Genomic DNA, 14,423 nt, shown 5'->3' with positions numbered 1-14,423 from the left:
TTGTATGTTAACGCAAAAAAAAAAAAAAAAAACATACACATGTCGGTCTTTGTTAAAATATATAAAAAGAAAATGAGTGAATGCCCCCGTCTTCCTTGGTTCCTCTTACATATGCATGTCATAGTTGGTTTCCTTTTCCCTTGTTTTGCGCACCTTATCTATACAGTTTTCTCTAAATACTGCAGAAAAAAAAATCGCATTGGGTTGAAAAACAAAAATGGAGGCAGAGGGGGAAGGGGAAGGTGTATCACACCCCGTCTCAAAGTATGGGGATCAAATTCCTGAGCGGAATTTTTGTGTATGTACGGACAGAGCTGGGTGTATGCAGTTGCCTAGTGCCTCCTCATGCTTCTCTCCGTATACCTCCCCCTCCTCCTTCCACGCTTTTCTCGCTCTCTATCTCCGTTTCAATAAGGATACGTGTTATCTCATATATTGTGCAGTGGCACGGTGTTCTGCGTGTTTCAGTGTGACGTGGATGGTTGGAATAGTGGTGCGGTGGTACAGGTGCAACGAGGAGAGGCGAAGGTGTAGCTGGAGGAAGGCTGGACGGGTAATTATTGTCTGTATTCCCCTAGCCAGCAACTCCCTCCATGTAGGAAGTGGGTGTGTTCGTCTGCTGGTTGCGGCTTCAATATAATCTTTTATATCTTACATTCCTTTTATTCACAAGTTTCCATTTTTCAGTCGAAAATTGCAATGGTGAAATGTGTAATTATTGTTTCATGTATTTTACTTTGTGCTGTTTGGATATATAGCATTATTGTTCATCTGATCCCTGTTGGTGAGGAAGTTCGGACGAACAAATACTCAGGTCCAAGCCCCTTCCTCCACCTCTACTCCCACCATAACCTCACAAAGCCTGTGGCCTGTGCCTCTGTCTCCGTCTTCCCTGCTCCTCCCCCTCCTTTACTATACAGCTCAGAGCTTTTTTCAGGAGCATGAAGGAAAAATAAGGGCAGTATGACATATCAGCCATACACTTATTTGAAGGAACACCTATTTTTATTTTATTTGTTATTTTTTTTTCGTTTATTTTATTCATTTTAGAAGAGTGGCATTATGTCATCGGTATGTTTGGCTAGGCCATGCTAATATTTTCGTTTTCAGTACTGATGTTGGTGTTTCTAGGATTACTACGTGTGTGTGTGTGTGTGTGTGTGTGTGTGTGTATATATATATATATATATATATATATATATATATATATATATATATATATATATATATATATATACACACACACACACACACACACACACACACACACATGCTATTGACAGTAGTAGTAGTAGTAGTAGTAGTAGTAGTAGTAGTAGTAGCTGCTGAGAGAGAGAAAGAGAGAGAGAGAGAGAGTGGAGGTGGCAGAGATGTCTGCGACTCTGCAGCACCGTAAGTGTGGATGACTGCTATAGTTGCTGTTTTTGCCGGTGAGGAAGGGAGGGGAATAAATAGGTGTTAGGTTGTGGAGGGAGGTGGTGGAGCAGGTTTCAAAATAAATAAATATATATATATATATATATATATATATATATATATATACATATATAAATAGATATAGATAGATAGACAGATAGATAGTATATATATATATATATATATATATATATATATATATATATATATATATATATATATATATACATATATAAATAGATATAGATAGATAGACAGATGGATAGTATATATATATATATATATATATATATATATATATATATATATATATATATATATATATATATATATAGATAGATAGATAGATATAGATAGATATATATAGAATATATATATATATATATATATATATATATATATATATATATATATGTGTGTGTGTGTGTGTGTGTGTGTGTGTGTGTGTGTGTGTGTGTGTGTGTGTGTGTGTGTGTGTGTGTGTGTGTGCAGGAGGGAAACCAGCTAAGGGTAACAAAATATTAAAAAAAAAAATAAAACGCCCATTTGAATTGCCGGTTCACTTAAAGAGTAGTAAAGAATTAGCCAAAATTAAGGAATAAATGTCTTGAAATTTCCCTCTTAAAAGAAGTGAGGTCGTAGGAAGACTGAAATACATAAGCAGGTTGGGAGTTCCAGAGTCTACAAGAGAAAGGTATGAATGACTGAAAGTACTGGTTAACTCGTGCATTAGAGAGTTGAACAGAATAAGGGTGAGAGGAAGAAGAAAGGCATGTGCAGCGAGGCCGCAGGAAGAAGGGAGGCATGCAATTAGCAAGATTAGAAGAACAATTAGCATGAAAATAGCGATAAAATATAGAGATGCAATATTTTGCGGTGAGAAAGAGGCTGAAGACAGTCAGTTAGAGGAGGGGAGTTGATGAGACGAAAAGCTTTTGGTTTCACCATATCTAATAAAACTGTTAGTGAAATCCCCCAAATAAACGGAGAGTATTCCATACAGGATAAGGCCCTTGTACAGAATTAGCAGTTGCAGAGGCGAGAAAAACTGGCGGAGATGCCTCAGAACGCCTAATTTCAGACGTTCGGTGGCGTCCCTGCTTGATCTGTTTACTTCCTGAAGGGTTGGTCGTCTTTGAAAGGACGTGGAAAGATGTAGGATGGTATCATCAGCTTAGGGGTGGATAGGACAAAAAGTTTGTTAAGAAGGTCATTAATGAATAATAGAAAGAGAGTGTGTAATAGGACAGAACCCTGAGGAACACCACCATTAATAGATTTAGGAGAAGAACAGTACCGTCTGCAACGGCTGCAATAGAACGGTCTTAAAGGAAACTTGAGTTAAAGTTGCAGAGGGAAGGATAGAAACCGAAGGAGGGCAGTTTTTAAATCAAACCTTTGTGCCTGACTCTATCAAAAGATTTTGATATGTCTAACGCTGCAGCATAAGTTTCACCGAAATCTCTAAAAGAGGATGACCAAGACTCAGTAAGGAAAGCCAGATCACCAGTAGAGCAGCCTTGATGGAAGCCATATTGGCGATCAGATGGAAGATTGTGAAGGACATGTTTGAGAATCTTCCTATTGAGGATAGATTAAAAACTTTAGACAAGCAAGAGATTAAAGCTATAGGACGGTAGTTTGAGGGATTAGAACGGTCACCTTTTTTTAGGAACAGGCTGAATGTAGGCAAACTTTCAGCAAGAAGGAAAGGTAGAAGTCGATAGGTACACTTGAAAGAGTTTGGCCAGGCAAGGAAGCACAATTATTGAGAGCAATAGGAGGGACCCCATCAGGTTAATAAGCCCTCCGAGGGTTTAGGCCACAAAGGGCATTGAAAACATCATTATGAAGAATTTTGATTGAAGATATGGAATAGTCAGAGGGAGGAACAAGCCCAGAGTCATCCAAGGTGGAGTTTTTAGCAAAGGTTTTAGAGAAGAGTTCAGCTTTTAGAGACAGATGAGATGGCAGTGGTACCATCAGGACGGAATAAAGGAGCGAAAGATGAAGAAGTAAAGTTATTGATGTTTTTGACAAGATACCAGAAGTCACGAGGGAGTTTGAGTTTGAAAGATTTTGACATTTTCTATTTATAAAGAAGTGTTTGGCAAGTTGAAGAACAGGCTTGGTATGATTCCAGGCAGAAAAATAAAGTGCATGAGATTCAGGAGATGGAAGTACCTTTTTGTGGGCAAGCTCTCTATCATGTAAAGCACGAGAACAAGTGTTAAACCAAGGTTTAGAAGGTTTGGGTTAAGAAAAAGAATGAGGAATGTACGCCTCCATGCCAGACACTATCACCTCCGTTATGCGTTCAGCACACAGAGATGGGTCTCTGACACGGAAACAGTAATCATTCCAGGGAAAATCAGCATAATACCTCCTCAGGTCCCCCATCTGGCAGAGGCAAAACGCCAGAGGCACCTCCACTTTTTGGAGATCCTGAGGAGGGATTGGAAAAATAGGACAAGAAACAAAAATGAGATTGTGATCGGAGGAGCCCAACGGAGAAGATAGAGTGATAGCATAAGCTGAAGGATTAGAGGTGAGGAAAAGATCAAGAATGTTAAGCGTGTCTCCAAGACGGGCAGGGATACGAGTAGGGTGTTGCACCCGTTCCTCTAGGTCGTGAACCATAGCAAAGTGGAAGGCTAGTTCATCAGGATGGTTAGTGAAGGGAGAGGAAAGCCAAAGCTGGTGGCGTACATTGAAATCTCCAAGGATGGATATCTCTGCGAAAGTATAGAGGGAAAGAATGTGCTCCACTTTGAAAGTTAAATAGTCAAAGGAGTTAGGGGAGAGATAGACAGAACAGATAAATTTAGTTAGAGAATGACTATTGAGTCTAAGCCAGATGGTGGAAAACTCACAGCATCACCCTGAACTAGTGTTCTTAGACTTCGCTAGGAGTAAATCGTTTCGGTAGGTGTCTTCTACCTTTTCCTCCTAATATATATATATATATATATATATATATATATATATATATATATATATATATATATATATATATATAAAGAGAGAGAGAGGCGGCAGTTTGCACTACCCTAAGCAGACAATATCAGCTACGAAACCTCCAGATTGGATTACGACAACGAAAGTTTTTTAGTAGTGTAAAATTGTATCTAATATGATGGAGGGTATCGTGATACCCTCTATCGCTGCAGTTTCTCTGCATGGAGTACTTAAATGAAGGAAGGTTACGATGGCTCAGTGCGCCTACTGGCGAATAAATGCGCTAGGGGATGTCTGGTTATCGCGCTAGGTGCCTTTGTTTTTTTGTTTTTTTCACTATTATCCACAAGCTATCAACATTGTTCTAATTAAGTAGTTAACAATTCCTCATGCCTGTCAAGGAGTAAAGGAAAAAAAAGAAATTGCAAACTAGCTTTGTATATTTTCCCTGGGGAAGGGGCGAGGGAGTCAGGTTACCAGGCAGGCACGCACGTGCAAATCGACTCACTTTTCATCTGGTGAACACTACGGAAGTAAACACTGACGCTTCCCCGTCTTACTGTTTGTTGTACAGCCACACCAAGAAGAAAAAAAAAAAAAAAGGTCTCCATCCAATGATGTTCAATAAATAAGTCTAGCTTGGGGCAATAACTGAAATAGAGATATTGTCTCATGTTTCTTCTCACCACTCATATTGTTAGACTGGGTATCTCGAAAGGACATAACATTAAATATTATGGAAATTACCAGTCTCATTTTCACTTCTATAGTACCGGTGTGTGGTGTGGGCTCAGACCTACCCGAAGATCGGTCAGTATGAGCCCAGAGCTCTTTCCGTAATGGGGAAAAATATGGAAATGATCCCATTAGGCGCCGCAACAGCTTAGGTCATAATGATACCGCTAGGTTTAACGGGAGAGCGCTACATCTCCCACCGGGCAACTAGGAGGTTCTCCGAAATGGGAAAGGCTGGCTGGGTGATCAGCAATCGACCGTAGTGAATTACACACACACACACACACACACACACTAATTGAGACGGGGCCACACGAGCATAAAGCCCAGGCCCTGTAAAACTACAACTAGGTAACACACACACACACACACACACACACACACACACACTAATTCAATTTCCCCCTTCCCCTTCCCCGGCAACAACAGCAGCTATCGCTGTCATCACTACTTACGGTGCTGCAAAGGCGCAGACATCACTGCCACCACCATTATTCTCTCTCTCTCTCTCTCTCTCTCTCTCTCTCTCTCTCTCTCTCTCTCTCTCTCTACTACTACTACTACTACTACTACTACTACTACTACTACTACTACTACTACTACTACTACTACTACCACCATAATACGATCAATAGTAGTGCAGTGTTATACCCGTCATGCGCCACTGGTGTCATCTCTCTCTCTCTCTCTCTCTCTCTCTCTCTCTCTCCTTGTATTGTTGCTACTTCTTTTCTTTCATCATGTTTCAGTTGTAATTTTATTGCAAGTTGGTATTTATTCATAATTGTGACTTCCTCTTTCCGGTTTCCCTTCACAGTCTCTTCCTGCTCCTTTCTGATTCTCTGGGCCCCTGGCAACTTGTTTATCCATGTGAACATAGTTCTTGACTTCAAGTTTCTTAGTGACTGTTACTCAATTACCCAAATAATTAATTGACCCAATTACTCATTCATTCTCACCAATTAATGAATCAATCCAGTAAATCATTCACCTCCAATTGAACTCACTTCTAGTAAATTCAATCATCAAACCAATTCAGTTTTTATAATTCAATCTTTCACTAAACTGACTCACTGTCTTTACTTTTTGATTTTCTTGCTATTTCTTTCTCTCATTAACTTAATCATTCATTCATCAGCCTAACTCAGTCATCAGCTTGTGATACACTGACTTCCTAAGATAACTGACTAACTGACACTTACTCACTAATTATGTATGGCTGACTGAGTCACTGACTCATTAACTCAATTATTAAATGGAAGAACTGACTTATTCTTTTTCTGAAATGAAGGGCTGATTCTACCAACACATTTACCAAACTTGCATATAGACTGATGGTCAATTTATCTAAGTGACTGGCAGATTTTAATTAACCGCTCTAACTCATTGATTTTCTTTTAAATTTACAAATTGGTAAGCTATTCACCAGATTAATGAAGCAACTCACTCTCATACCTGACTGATGGACTACTTGACTGACTCAGTGACAAATTTATTCACCATTGATTAACATGGATTCACTCACCCTCTTTCTCACAAAACTGAAGTACTGATTCATTAACCAGATTGATTGACTGATTCACATAACTGATGGATTTATTTGACAGACTGCCAAACTGAAGGACAAGCTCATTCACTCACCTAACTTTTGGACTGACTGACTAATTCACTACCAAACCTTCTTTATTGTTACCATCCTACATATCTTACTTAAGATTAGATAATGTGGGTTATCATAAACAATCTCTAGAGGTCAGCAGTGATGCTTTATTCTGCCTTAGTATACTTTTGCAACTCATTTTTGCAACAATCTGATGGAATTATTTGCAGACTGACTGAATAACGGGTGGTTTCTATGGCGTTGAACTTCAAAACCGATGAACTGTTTGATTAATTCAGTCAGCCTTCATATTGATAGATGATTCTCTCTCTCTCTCTCTCTCTCTCTCTCTCTCTCTCTCTCTCTCTCTCTCTCTCTCTCTCTCTCTCTCTCTCTCTCTCTCTCTCTCTCTCTCTCTCTCTCTCTCTCAACAAACTGATTGACAGATTAGATTAAGTGACTCACTCATTAACTCTTATTTTTTTTATCTCATTTATATCTCATTCTCATTCTTGATATGTGGGCTCCGTTTTGCCTCACACACCATTCACTTAGGTAATTGAGAAAAAGAATAAAAAGAATGAAATAAAGGGGATTCTAATGTAATACAGACAACCCCGCTTAACGAACGGGTTACCTTCCTAAAAAAAACTTTCGTTGCATGAATTTTCGTAAAGCGAACCAATTATAACAAGTTTGACCGCTGACTTGAACTTCCATTGAGAGGAAACAAAGTGAGAGCGCATCATAGTACAGTAAAACGTTTAATGAAAGTAAAAATTATGAAGTTTATTTAAGCAGTTTAATTTAAGACTAAGTCATTATAATGTACACTAATGTATGAATGTACGTAACTTTATAATGTTGATGATCTTAAATTTATGAAGGGAGCGAGAGTGGAGCAGGAAAGACGCTAGCTGACAATCTGTGGAATGTAAACAAAGCGCGCATCATTGTACCAAATACAAAACTTATGTACCACATTTCTACAAGGCTTTCCATTTTATCCATTGCAGTCACGAGTTCGGGTGGTACTTTTAGCTTGCAAGGAAGATACGGTCTCACCAGCCTTCTTAATAAAGTCTACTGACTTGAAAATAGTAGAGACAGTAGATGGAGTCAAGCCATGGTGGCGAGCAATGTTATTAGTTTTCTCGCCTCTCTCATGTCTGTGAATAATATCCAGTTTTACTTCGAGAGTAAGAGACTTCCTGGTCTTCTTAGCAATGCTAGGCAACATTGCAGGGCTGGTTGCAGTGTGTTTTGGTGGCATGTTGAGCGAGTGAAGACGAGCTGGTGCTGGACCCTGTTTTTGTTGTAAACTAAGAGTGGGGAATGGTAGGGGAGTGAGTGGTGCGCGTTTTGTCCACGAGAGGCACAGGTGTATTCAAAAGCCTGTCAGCTTGGATGATACAGCGGGACTTTCAAACTTTTAAGAAATTACCTGGATGAAATTTCGTTAAAGCGAGTTTGGTGTTCGTTATACAAGCAGATGGTAGTAAAAGGAAACTTTCATTGTAGCGAAATTTCGTTGTGTAAACATTTGTTAATTGATTAATATATTACAGTAAAAGGATAGTGAAGATATTTTCTAGAGGGAATTGAGGGAAAGGTTTGAATTCCATGTGTGTTGGTGGACAAAGGAAGAGGCATGAATAAAGGAGTAGAAAATATAGAATGCAAGAAAGCTAGGTGGCTTTTTGGAGAGAGAGAGAGAGAGAGAGAGATTTAGGTATATTGTGTTGTTCAGATTGTGGAGTGGTAGGGAACATAGAACAAGAGGGGAACTAGACAGAGAGAGAGAGAGAAAATGTATTTAATTAGAATGTGCTTCTTTTTTTTTTTTTCAGATTGTGGAGTGGTGGGGAACATCGAGCATCAGGGGAACTGGAAGCACCAACAGGAGCAGCAAAGTCCTTGTCGTACTAATCTTCAGGATCATTTACTTGGATGGTATTAGGTGGAGGAGGAGGAGGAGGCTTGTCAACATGGAGGAGTGAAGTGTAGCCTTTTTTGTGATCCATAACTTGCTGCTTTGCCTCTACACCATCTTACAGCGTCATGGCGGAACCTCACCAACCACTCTATCCAGACAAGGTGAACAAGGTGACACAGACAGTATTTGATGTAGTCCAGCATCCACAGCAGCATCCTGGTACCACCTACGGGACTGTGACACATTTTGATGACTCTAGTGCTGCCAAGGAACAGAATAAACTGCGCTCCCAGATTGAGATGTGGCTACAGTCTGGAGAGAAACCATATGAATGTGAATCCTGCCATAAGCGGTTTGCTCAGAAGAGTCATCTCAACTCACATATGTTAGTGCATACAGGAGAGAAGAAGTATGAGTGTGAGCTGTGTGGCAAAAAGTTCACAATGGAGAGCCACTTGACAGGGCACATGCTAGTTCACAACACTGATAAGAAGTTTGACTGTGAAGTTTGTGGGAAGCAATTTGTGCAGAAGAGCCATCTCAATGGACATATGTTGGTCCACAGTGAGAAGAAGTTTGGCTGTGAGATCTGTGGTAAGCGTTTCATCCTGGAGAGTCACTTGAACAGCCACATGTTGGTTCACAGTGAGAAGAAGTTTGCGTGTGAGATCTGCAACAAACGTTACTTTCACAAGAGTCACTTGAACAGCCATATGCTGGTCCACTGTGAGAAGAAGTTTGAATGTGAGGTGTGTGGTAAACGGTTCATCCAGCGCAGCCACCTCAATAGCCACAGATTTGTGCACACAGAGGAGAAACGGTTTGAGTGTGACATATGCCACAAGCGGTTTGCCTTGGAGAGTCACATGAATTGTCACCGCATAGTGCACACTGAGGAGAAGCGGTTTGAATGTGAGGTGTGTGGGAAGCGGTTTGCCCAGAAGAGCCACCTGAATAGCCACCACTTTGTACACAGTGAGGAGAAGCAGTTTGAATGCAAGGAATGCGGCAAGAGGTTTACACAGGAGGTTCACCTTAACAGTCACCGATTCATCCATAGTGATGAGAAAAAGACAGACACACAAGACTGGGGGAGGCGTTTTGCACAGGAGAACCACCTCAATGGCCATCGGTTCTTCCACAACGACCTGAAGCGGTATGAATGTGAGAAGTGTGGTAAGAGGTTTTCCATGAAGAGCCATCTTAACAGCCACAAGTTCATTCACAACGAGGAAAGAAAGTATGAGTGCTTGGAGTGTGGCCGCCGGTTCACCCAAAAGAGTCATCTCAACAGTCATCGGTTTGTGCACAGTGAGGAGAAAATGTATGAGTGTGATGAATGCGGTAAGCGGTTTGCTCAGCAGATTCATCTGAGCAGTCACCAGTTTGTGCACAGCTTGGGCAAGAAGTTTGAGTGTGATGAGTGTGGGAAGCGGTTCAGTCTGGAGAGTCACCTCAACAGCCACAGGTTCATGCATTCTGAGAAGAAAGGCTTTGATTACCAAGAGTATGCTAAGCTGTTCACACAGAAGAACCATGTGAACAGCTTGGTCCTTGTCCCCAATGTGCCAAATGTCTCCAATGTATCTAATGAGAACAAGGTCACAAACTATGAGGAGGCCAATAAGATTTTCAACCCACAGCCATACCAACCTGCCTATCCTTATGGTCAGCTAACAGGCCAACTCACGGACAAAGTGAGAACTCTTTGGCCACTGTAATAGAGTTTATTGTTCTTTCATTGACACAGGCCTGAAAGAGTGCCACAGACCTGAAACAGAAAGCATGGGAAGAATTGAAAGATATTCTTTTAGTAACATTTTTCTTTTCTCACTGACTAATGTAATGATGAAAAGAAAAAAGGAAACCAACGTTAATCTCTTATGGTGAAACTTTGATGTGTAATGTGTGTAGAGTTGAAAACTACCAAAACTTTATAGTACTTTTGAAGTCCCAGACATGTTTTGAACAGTGAAATCCTGACCTACAGGGCTAGTGTCAGTGTGTGTATGTATACATGTTTGTATGTATGTATACTGCAGGATTGATTTGAGAGGTAACTCTAAGTGTAAATACTCTCACAATATGCTGATTATGTAGACTTAGAAATTATGGCCTCTGATCCTAGACTAAGAGAGGGGCTGTGTGTGTGTGTGTTTGTGTGTGTGTGTGTGTGTGTGTGTGTGTGTGTGTGTGTGTGTGTGTGTGTGTGTGTGTGTGTGTGTGTACACAGAACAGTAAAGGTACCCATTACTAATGCTGTAGTATGTTCAATCTTTGTGTATCTTTTACCAGAAATACCTTAGCTAGATGACTTAACTGACTGACTTACTAATCAACTAACTGAAATACTGACATACCTGACCAATGGACTAATTAGCTAAGTGACTGCTACTTCATGCCACCCTCACAGTGAGGTTATGTAATTTGAAGGCGTTAAAAATCATTTCAAAATTGTGAAAGTTACTGCCAACTGAGAAAGGGTTAAGAAAGTATAGTTGACATTGCATAAAAGTAGATAAGAATTATTTATCAATAGAAGGATGTGACCTATGCAAAAAATCAACTCTAAGGATTCAAGCTAGTTGTAATTAAACATGAAGGTAACTTAATGAGGAATTGCAAAAGGGGATGTAGCAAGACTCCTTGTGGTCTTTCATTTATAAATCTATGCTTCCATAGTTATATTGGAAGAGATACTAGCAGTATTTAAGGATGAGGAACAACAAACAATCTTCTTTCTGGTATGTTTAAAAAAAAAAATTATTTTTATTTATTTATTTATTTATTTATTTTATTTATTTATTTATTTATTTATTTATTTATTTATTTATTATTATTTTTTTTATCACTGTATGATCTTTGCCAACTTTCAATAGCCTTCTAGTGAAAATATTTTGACCTAGTTTGATTTGGCATGCTGCTCTTGTTTTGTGTCACTTGGGATGTGACCTCCATGGAGAAGCTCAAACTACTTTTGTCACCTTGGAAAATACTAAAAGCCATATTATCAGATAACCTCTTCTCCCTTTTTGACTGGAAACCACTCTTTATGGTCACGAGAAGGCTCCATGAGCAGCGCATGAGGAGGTAGGGCGACAAAAAGGCTGACTAATGGTGCTCTTTTACGAAAAGCATCCTAGTAATACCTCTTTGCCAACTTCTTTGCTTATTTCATGCTTAATTGCATTGTTTTTGTGTTTTTGTATTAGTAATTGGTTATAGGATAAGACCTAGGCATCATATGAAGAATTGTATCTTGCAAGGAATATTTTTCACTGTGTTAAAGAAGTGCAAAGCAACTGTCACTTGTCCCAGTATAGGCTATTACAACGCAGCCCTGGGTTCCTTGCTGAGTATCCTCCATCTGCCACAGAACTGGTGTCATCATCTACCACCTCAGCTGTTATTTTTTTATTTTATTTTATTTTATTTTATTTTATTTTATTTTATTTTATTTTTATTTATTTATTTTTTTGTTAGTTATGTACATCCTTTATTATGCTTTTTATTTCATTTATTGAATACAAATTTTTCTCATATATGTGAGTCATGTAGAGCCAAAGGGGTGAACTTGCCATTTCAGCATATTTTAGTTAGGGGTAGAATGAGATGACTGGCATAGGTTGCTAAATAAAATTCAACCATGCGGTAGAGATACAGATGGTTTAATACCATGAGGTTTTTTGTGAGTAAATACAAAATTACAACACTTTAAAGATTCATATCTTAAAACAATGTTTTTGTGAGTTTGCCCATTTGGCTCTATGCGCCTCCCAGGTGGCAGTGATTCTTTCCACACCAAACCTATTATCATGGATTTGCTTTACTCTTTTTGCTTCTAAGAACATGTCCCAATCTTATAGTCAGGCAGCAGTACACTGCATCTCTTCCTTACTGCTTATGGCCAACTCTACATAGGTAAAATGAATATGTTGCTTCGCACTAATGGAGCAGCAGTCAAACTGGAGTTTGGCCAGCTTCATTTGAAAATGTCCCAGTGGCAGCCAACAGAAGGACTTGTCTAGTATTTTCTGTTAACCCTAGTGTTTATTACCATATTTCATATTGTTTTACGTAATTATGAATCACATTATATTTATATTATTTCAATATATGTAAAATGCATTAATTTTCTAGTTTTCAAAAATTGTGTGATTAGCATGAATATGAACACAGTAATGAACAGCCTCTCTGCTAGAGAAATCCGCTAATACGTTGACAAGAAGAGTTTTCTTGAAGATTCTCTGAAGAAAGGATAACAGGCAGACTTATAATCCTGCTGTAAATTAGGTCAAGTTCAGGGAAAGATGAAAATATGACGGTGACTTTATATTCAATTGGAGAAGTGCAGCTATGACCAGGCATTTTTCTTTTTATGAGTGTAGTTGTATGCTATTGCATACGCACTTAACGAACTTTTTACATTCAGCTACAACAGTCTTCAAATTGACTTAAAACTATTTCTCTTACTTTGCACATGATTGGATGGTGACTAATAAATAGGCTGCTTATTGCTTTATTTGAACATACATGAATAATGGATGGCAAAGCTGGTTGCATGGAGAATGTTTGGAATGAGATTGCATTTTGTTGTATTGATCCAAATGGCCCTTGGTAAAGTTTATGTTGTCACTTTGTAAATTGTTATCTTCAGCTGTCATGTTGTTTTTGCCTTATTTCCTGCACAACTTTAAAATCTTGTCTCATGTTACGTCTTTTTTGTCCAAGGTTCAAATGACGATCTGAACAGTCTCAGTACTACTTGTTTGCTTGAATAATTCAGTTAATTTTCTAGCCAATTTCCTTCTGTCTTGACCAATGGCTCAGCAGAACAATGTAACAAGTATTCTTCAAACTTTTGGTGTGCTTGGTGGATGTAGTAACATCTTTCCTACAAACATTACAGGATGGCATGATCCCTAATTTTGTGTGAGAAAAGATTTTCCTGCTTTTAGATAAACATAAATTTTCTTCACTGGACTTACCAACAGCCTGCTCTTTTCTTGTCCTTTTTGTTCCTACAAGGCCATCAGAAGTCGTATGTAGGACAGTAGGTACTGCTGAGGAACATGATGGAGCTTATTGATGTAGGTCACAGTGCGGCACATTTTATATGTAGTTGAATGAATGTTGCTGTGTAAGAGGAGAAAAAGTGATGGAAGCTGCCCTAAATACATTACTTAATATTAGCCTCTACTCATGCTTCTCTCGAAAGTATATATTGTATAAAAATGCAAGCAGTTCGCTGTATATTTAATAAAGCACAAAAAGAGGTTGTTATATTATACCAGACCATCACCATCATCAAGAAAAAGGAAAACAATGTAATTGTATAAAGTCTAAGGAGGTTGAGTAACAGAAGGTGGCATCACGTCACAAAAGTGAAGCTAGCGCGCTATTGGTCGCTGCTGCCGCTACCCGTCTTACACCCAAAACATTGCCGATCGCTCATTGAAAATACATGGGAACGCCTGAGTTACGCTCCTTATATTCCGCCTTATGTCCATGTTTCGAAGCTGCCTACTATATATGTGACCTTAATAGATTCGCAATAGTCGTGGCATACTGTGCCATGAAGATTTAAACTAAATCATGGATACAAATGAGATAATAGTGTTTTCCAGCTTTGGTGGACTTGGATGAGAGGTGAGATGCTGTCTTTGGGGCAAGCATATGGCTGGATCAGGTCATGTACGTACACATGTGAATGTAGATGTAAACATGTACATATACATGTGCATTTAAATGAAGGATAGATAAATTGTATACCAGGTG

At 39.0% G+C, this 14,423-nt stretch overlaps 1 protein-coding gene across 2 annotated transcripts in view; it reads left to right on the top strand.

Moving 5' to 3' along the window:
* Positions 1–13,921, top strand: part of LOC123512838 (zinc finger protein OZF-like) — a 14,865-nt gene extending 944 nt beyond the window's left edge. The window contains exons 1-2 of one of the 2 annotated variants that reach the window (XM_045269448.1): positions 351–553; positions 8,560–13,921. In XM_045269448.1, coding sequence (XP_045125383.1) covers positions 8,771–10,366 — 1,596 coding nt within the window. In that variant the 5' untranslated portion in view covers positions 351–553; positions 8,560–8,770 and the 3' untranslated portion in view covers positions 10,367–13,921. Of the gene's footprint in view, positions 1–350; positions 554–8,559 lie in introns of those variants that run through there. The other variant, XM_045269447.1, reaches the window with a different exon arrangement.
* The last annotated feature ends 502 nt before the right edge of the window (positions 13,922–14,423 follow it).

This window comes from Portunus trituberculatus, chromosome 34 (genome assembly GCF_017591435.1).
Source record: "Portunus trituberculatus isolate SZX2019 chromosome 34, ASM1759143v1, whole genome shotgun sequence".
Lineage (NCBI taxonomy): Eukaryota > Metazoa > Arthropoda > Malacostraca > Decapoda > Portunidae > Portunus > Portunus trituberculatus.
Note: the sequence above shows the minus strand (reverse complement) of the source record. Positions and strands in the feature narration are given on the sequence as shown.